Source organism: Clarias gariepinus, chromosome 13, assembly GCF_024256425.1.
Source record: "Clarias gariepinus isolate MV-2021 ecotype Netherlands chromosome 13, CGAR_prim_01v2, whole genome shotgun sequence".
Classification (NCBI taxonomy): domain Eukaryota; kingdom Metazoa; phylum Chordata; class Actinopteri; order Siluriformes; family Clariidae; genus Clarias; species Clarias gariepinus.
The window spans coordinates 22471070-22478790 of record NC_071112.1 but is presented as its reverse complement, the minus strand read 5'-3'; the positions used below and the strand labels follow the sequence as shown (position 1 = coordinate 22478790).

Here is a 7721-nt window from a genome sequence, read left to right as displayed (position 1 = left end):
GTTATTAAGGGCAAAATAATAATGAAACATCTGTTCTTCTTCCGCTTATTATTATTATTATTATTATTATTATTATTATTATTATGTGGCAATTCTATGGGATAAATTGACGCGTTTCTATACAACTGAACATGTCGACCATTTCTCTGATTTTTTTTTTATATATAAAGTATTTAGCTAAACAAAATCTCATTTTGACAAACCGATAAAATGCGTATTGAACACGGGAGACTCGGTGAAATTGTGAGCGGCTTGCTTGCAGGTGATTGGCTGCCGACTTCGGGCACTTGAAGGGATGGACCTTTTGGATAAAAGGAGAATTTCTGGGGGGGATCGCGTGTATTTGCACTGGTGGATTCCTGTGCACAAGGGAAGAGGGGGACTATCCTCAAAGGCACCATGACGGGGAAGGAAGGGGCTGTGCTGACGGAGAGTATGAACAAGCCGAAAATAGTTGAAAACGGTGGGAATAGTAACCCGCACTTGTCAAAGAGCATTACATCACACGCACCCAGGTGCACAGGCTTCGGCATCCAGGAGATTTTGGGGTTGAATAAGGAGGCGTCATCGGCGCCTCGAAGCGCTCTGGATTCCATCCCCGGGGGCGCGCACTTGCTGGCCGCGCGCTCCGTGCTCGGCCCCGCCGCCGTCGGGGTTGGTATGGGATTCATCGGCCACGGGGGTATTCCGTCCTTCTACAGACAGCCCTCGTTTCTGGAGGTCCTGTCAGACGCGCAGAACGTCCATCTCCAACCTCTCAACAAGACAGCACCTCAGGAGGCCGGAGGGTCTGCCAGCTCAGGTGAGGGTTTGACACACACATCACGGTCCTCGTGGGGCAGATGCTCCATCCTGGTGGTGGTTCTGCCCTTGTACAGTTTTATACATTTGTACATTTATGCACTTGCACCTGAAAGTGCATCAAAAGGAAACGTGAGCATTTTTTAATTTGCTCTTCTCCATTTCTTTTTCGTCTTCCTATTATTATTATTATTATTATTATTACTGCTAATTAATAGTGAGTGGCGAGTCAATGTCATTTAATATTTCATTAAATGTAATTTTTGACATCAGCAGAATACTACCACTAAACATTGATTCATGGATTTATTTTGAGTTAATTGATGTTGATGAGTTCAATAAGCCAGAAAAACTTCACAGAGGCGCTTTTTCTGAAACTTCCGCCTGCTGAACATGTTTCTGAATTTTATAGACTCAGAGGATGTTTCTTCGAGTGAACGAAACACATCCAAGTCTTCCCTGGGCCAGAGCAAGAAGCGAAAGAAGAGGCGACATAGGTAATTATTCAGCTTTATTATTTTAAAGAAGCATATATACAGAGATGAATTTAATTATGAATTTTTGAAACGTTAAAAATATAGGGAGCTTATCAGAATCAGAATCGCCTATATATAGTATATTATAGTAACGATATTAGTATTATAATACTACTACTACTAATAATAATATATAAAGTCTATATAATAACTCTGTACTGAGATACTTATAGTAATAATTAACATTTTATAATTATTTGAATAATAATGACATAATAATAATGACATAATAATAATAACAACAATTATTATTATTATCAGCTCTAGCTGAAATTCTTATTGAGATACACAAGCTAAGATTTCTATTCTTTATGTTATTAAATAAACCCTAAATAATGCTACTATTACACTATTATTATCACTCACTAATAACAGTATAATAGTAGTATTATTTAAATTTCAAGTAGCCTAAAGAATAAAAAGAAATCTTAGCTTGTGTATCTCTGTTTAAAATTTCACCTGGAGCTGATGTAGGAGATTAAACAGGAAAAAGCTTATACAGTTTCGACGTTCCAGTAAACTTGACGTTAGATAAAAGCGAGTGTACATTTAAGTGTTCATTCATGTAGTGTGACTTTAAATGATTATGAGAATCTAACATTTGTTCTATGATTAAAAAAAATAAATAAATAACAAAGTATTAATGTGAATCTCGTTGCTTTACAGCTAAAGCAAATATTATTACTGCAGTTAAAATTCAGGACACATACTGACCTCCCAATAGAATTTTAGTCCAGATTCCCTCATAATGCAGTAGGCCACAGCGTTCAAACGGAATATGCCTCATTATAATTATAACTAGCTTTATAAATGTGTAGCACCGCGCCCTGAAAAACATTTAACCCCTAGGCCTAAAAAATATCCTCAGCAAGCATTTTAACACTGCAAGGATAATATAGGCCAAAAATCTTTTATATTACCAATTTAAATTCATTCAATTAAAATACATACCCAATAAGCTTGTAATAATGACACCTGTTATTATTTTTTTTATTTAAAGAACCACATCGCCGTGTTATTTTGGATAGACTAACCAAAGACTTAATACTAGAATATTGTATAGTGTTGTTGTTTTCTGTTGTTTTTGTTGTTGTTGTTGTTGTTGTTGCTGTTTTATTTGTAATTTCAGCTAAGTGTGGGTTATTTCTTATTATGTAAATAGGACAATATTTACATCGTATCAACTGGAAGAACTGGAGAAAGCTTTTAATGAAGCTCACTATCCCGATGTGTACGCCAGAGAGATGCTGGCTATGAAGACTGAACTACCAGAGGACAGAATACAGGTAGACCCCTATGTAATTAGTTTATATATATATATATATATATATATATATATATATATATAATTTACTAATTATGTCATTAAAAAATAACAATTTGTCGTTTCTTATCAGACATTTGGAGCCAAACAATTCAACATATTAATAATAATAATAATACGAAGAGGACAAATGTGATTATTATTATTATTGTTATTATTATTATTAATAATAATAATAATAATAATAATAAAATAATTATACTTTTTATTATTAGTTTATTTTTTAACAGATTGTGGTACTCCTCCATTGCTTTATTCCCGAAAATCTTTCATTACGGTGTCAGTTACAAGCACTGTATAATTTTTTTAAATTCTGTTTATCCTTATGGCGTAAAAAATTTATTAAAATTCTAGCTCGGTTTTAAAACCTGTTGCTCTCAGTCCCCGTTAATCTTATATTTCACATAGTAGGTGTTTTTAAACGTTATGAATCTAAACTAGTAAATAATTTATTATTTTTTATATAATTGATTTTGAATTTATTTTATTTGTTTGGAAAACGAAATTAAAAAATAGCAGTATCTGATAGTATTTGGTTGGATTAATAGTGCTTTGCCTGGATTAAGATATTTTACATTTGGCATGAATGCTATGGACTTTCACTGAATGTTTTAATGCTATCACAGGTGCTATAGAAAATAACATATTGGATGTGAAAATAAGCATATTTTGGCGGATAGATTTCTACATTGTATAAAGATTAATCATAGTTAAATACAATATTTTTACATTTGATCAGTTCATAAATGGTGTTTTGTCTTTTCATCGTACAGACAAAAAAAAAACACATATTTGAGGACGGTAAAATAAATCCAAATCCGATGCTGAATGCAAATAAAAATGGTATAAATAAAATGCTTTCGTTGCATCTCTGCCGAATTTCTCTGGTCTTCCACAAACATGAGCTATACGCATGTGCCTCTATTCTTCTCTGATGCTTTCATTATAAGGATAACAATAATATATAAATTATGGTCTGCATTGCGAGGGTTAAGTTTTCTGTTGCTGCAAAAAGGGGTCATACAGTGCAGTATACACTGTCAGGCCTGTGTTTTTGGCTCAGCTTTTGGTCCATCAGGTGGAGTTGCATCAATCAGCACCTAACGACCCTTTAAAGCAATGCTTGCCGTTTCGCCATGCTGTTTGGACACATCATTTCTCATCGGTCTCATGATGAACGTGAAATAATTTTGCTCTCGGAGCGCGAGCGCTAACGACCTAATCAAGCAATCAAGGCGGAAGGAGATTGCGGGGTGACCCGAGCCATCCATCTGCCGACGCGCCTTTTTAATCTCGCCCTCATTATGGCTCCTCTCGATGAATAAATAATACGGAAATAAATAAATAAGAGCTGCTTGCAGTCCTAAGTAAGATTAACATGTAATTTTCTCATCTAGTGTAATTAGTTAAATCAGACGAGCCCGCTAAGTTGCGAGGGGAGCGGAGGCGCGGCACGGGACGCCGCAGGTTCAGATGAAATAACTCCATTGAATTTATTAGCGCGGGTCAATGGCGCTGCTCCCCTGGGCGCTGCTCGTTTAATTTCCCGTGATATTTGCCCGCCTGTCCACCATCGATTGGGCCTGAAATTAACTTATTTTTCAATCAGCCTCGGCGTGCCCTAGGGGTCGCTTCTCCTCGCTGTCTCCGCCCGCGTTTCTTTGCCGCGACCGATAACCAATTTCACTTGCATGAAATGAGAGCCATCATCAAGAGCGCGTAAAAAAATGCGAAAATGGTTGGATAATTTCTTATCCAATGGGGCTGTGTGGGGCTCGTAGATGATGCCCCGCCCCTTTATGCCAGGGGGCGGGGCCACATGTTGGGTAGGCTGCAAACGAGTTAGAGGACCATCTACAAAACTACACTACAATGCGTGCATGAACATAGCGGTATGCAATAGCGGTATAGGGAGCTATGGCCTGCTTGTAGTTATTCAACGAACAGAGTAAACCCATCCATTCATTCTTTCATGCACTCAATACATCCATCCATTAATCCATCCATCCATTCATCCAAATCATTCAACTTGTTCTCAGTGCAGGTTAACCTTCAAATTTAATCCATCCACAGGTCTGGTTCCAGAATCGTCGAGCCAAATGGAGAAAAAGGGAGAAGTGTTGGGGCCGCAGCAGTGTGATGGCTGAATATGGGCTGTACGGGGCCATGGTGCGCCACTCCATTCCTCTTCCAGAGTCTATACTGAAGTCTGCCAAGGATGGAATTATGGATTCCTGTGCCCCTTGGCTACTAGGTATGTGAACAATCTCTTTTTTTTAAATAAAAGAGGTTTGAATCTTGATAATGTCATACCCAGGACAGCATAAATGGCCCTGCTCCTCTCTGGGTGGGAAAATGGCATTCCTCTTTTCCTGTGTGGAGCATCCTTCAATTCTGAATCCTGAGAACAGGTGGAAACTGGCTGTGATTGTCTTACAGTTTTCTACTACAAAGATATTTTTGCAGTCAGCCAAAAAAATATGCACACTTCAGGAAAATAAAAATAGTATGATGTATATTCTATGAATAAAATATTAATAATATATAACATATAGCAATAAATTTACTAATATTGTAATTATACAAGTTTTTCTTTTTCTGTAGTGTATGTATAATTTTTTTGGCTGACTCTGTGTATAAGGCAGTAATGCACCCAAGATGAAATTTATTTGCAGTTTGCTTGTAATTTGACCCTAACACAAAAAAAATAACTACCTCGTGTTCATCAACTAATCTTTATTGAGGATTATTTTTTATGTTCATTATTATTATTAATAATATTTAAATAAAATTGATTCTACAGTATACACACAAAAAAGCAGAGTATTAACTGATTAGCTGCCTATTAACAACACTTAACTCATTCTACACCTATTCTCATGGTCATACTCTTAATATCAATAAATTCTTAGCAAACATTAGGTTTATAGCTAGCATGTTTCTTAATTCATTTTAGGAATTTTTTTCACATGCTTTTCATATTGTTTCACTGTTATGTACACAGAAAAAGAAAGTTACCGATATGTGTGGAATAATAACATCTATCTATCTATCTATCTATCTATCTATCTATCTATCTATCTATCTATCTATCTATCTATCTATCTGTTCAGAGTAATCGGAAGTCCTTTTTTTCTGCACAAATTAACTGCAAAACTGTTTGAGCTTTGCATAATCCACAAAGATTTATATTAATATTCTTCTGCTTTTATACCTGTACACATTTTCCCTAAATTGAACTGTATGCCTCTGCTTTACAAAAACCTTTGCTGCAGTCTACAACATCACAATATACATTATAATTTTAAATAGTTCAATAGCTATCATAGCTACAATATGTTTACCATCCCTTTATATACCAAGTTTGGCATTCAGATATCTACAGTGCAGGACATGCACTTTAAATCTATTTGGTAGTAATAAAATTATCACAAGACAATGAGGAATAAACCCAATAGAGACAACAGATTACAGTTCCATGTATTTATTTGAAGGCGTTAAATGAAAGCTAGAATATAACCCAAGCAAATGTACAGTGTCTAAGAGGCAGGAACTTCAAATGACTGAGCAAAACCATGCAAAATGCAGAACAAAAAGAAAGAAGCACAGAGCCACGTACTTAGAATTGCCCTAATTCTAGTCACTAAGTCACTAGTACACTAGTAGTTTATCAGTTCTAATCCGTAGTCGCTTGTCGTTTACCAGTTCAAATGTCTTTCCAATCCCCAGGCACTTCTCTAAATCCGAATCCCTCATCGTTCTTTGCAGGGATGCACAAAAAATCACTGGAAGCTGCGTCAGGCACATCGAACCGGAAGCCAGACATCCCTCAGCATCCAAACACCGTCAACATTGACGATACTGATGCTGAGGACAGGAGGAGCGACTCGCCCATGTCTAAAGAGGAGCTGAGGGAGAACAGCATTGCTGCTCTCAGGGCCAAAGCACAGGAGCACAGTGCCAAAGTGCTGGGGACAGTGTCTAGCAAGAAACTTGAGCATCAAACACAGGAGGAAATGGAGGAGAAGTCCAGTGCGGAACATTCAGACTCCCAAGAAGAGAAAGAGAGCTCTTAGAGATACACTTATAACCTTTGGTCAGACAGCATTGTGTCTTTCTGTAGCTTTCCTTTGAAAAAATCTTGATTATCTCTACTGTATTTCCTCAGAAACCATAAGCAAGCAGTGGATCTCCTCTAACTTAGCTAGCGCTATTTTCCGTTTCTCACTTAGAGCCTCAGCTATATTTTAAATGATACGTTCATGTATTCGTTGGAAAATACAGAAAGCATGACATGCTAAGGTTTATTTTTATTTTATATGATCTACTTACCACTAAGTGTCATTCAGTTCTATAAGAAACAACAATCTGATCATATTTGGTGGTGTGTTTCCAAGAACTCAAACTATATGGAACACCAATAACATGTTGTTCGAACTTATTCAACCTAATTTAATAAATATATTTTATTACTGCTCTAAAAAGAACCGTTTTAAATCATCTAATGTTTCTCTAAAAGTCTGTACACTATGTTTCTTTTTTTAACGCACTTAGTGGTTGGTTCATAAGTTGTATTAGAATGTAATGCTGTACATATTGTAAATAAAGATAGCTTGCTACAGTATTGTTTGAAGTACTTTAATGTACTGTAGGCTTATAATATGTGGGGTTATGTTCTAAGTAAAATGTTGAGCAAATTATAAAAAAAAACCATCTAAAATGTTGACATATGCCTTTTATATGAGAAAGACAGTCATAGTGAAGGTTTTATAAAAATCCCAGTTTAATTTTTTTAACCCTACATTTAGAGGTTTCATAAAAATGAAAAATTTCATAATATAACTTAATAATTGAAATCAATCAACCATATGGACAATTTGCCAATTGTGACAAGCACGGCACACAAAATAATAATAATACAATTTTTTTAATTTCAGCTTAATTTAGCTGTGTGTACAATAAACAATGTTAGATTGTAGATAACACAGCATTGTTTTAAATGAGTTATATTCTACTCATTAGTGGCACAAGCTATTAGGCCTGATGTGCCCTTTTCCTCT

The 7721-nt window shown here is 35.9% G+C and overlaps 1 protein-coding gene across 1 annotated transcript; it reads left to right on the top strand.

Moving 5' to 3' along the window:
* The first annotated feature begins 399 nt into the window (after window positions 1-399).
* On the top strand, window positions 400-7315 carry vsx2 (visual system homeobox 2). The gene is made up of 5 exons (XM_053510284.1): window positions 400-802; window positions 1214-1298; window positions 2500-2623; window positions 4735-4915; window positions 6430-7315. The coding sequence occupies exons 1-5, from the start codon at window positions 400-402 to the stop codon at window positions 6735-6737; spliced, it is 1101 nt and encodes a 366-aa protein (XP_053366259.1). The 3' UTR covers window positions 6738-7315.
* The last annotated feature ends 406 nt before the right edge of the window (window positions 7316-7721 follow it).

Excerpts from the sequence above, each read along its gene's own strand:
- vsx2 (XM_053510284.1), top strand. The coding sequence starts at position 400 with ATGACGGGGAAGGAAGGGGCTGTGCTGACGGAGAGTATGAACAAGCCG. Across the intron at positions 1,299-2,499 it reads CGAAAGAAGAGGCGACATAG|GACAATATTTACATCGTATC; the intron begins GTAATTATTCAG and ends TTATGTAAATAG. Across the intron at positions 4,916-6,429 it reads CTGTGCCCCTTGGCTACTAG|GGATGCACAAAAAATCACTG; the intron begins GTATGTGAACAA and ends CGTTCTTTGCAG.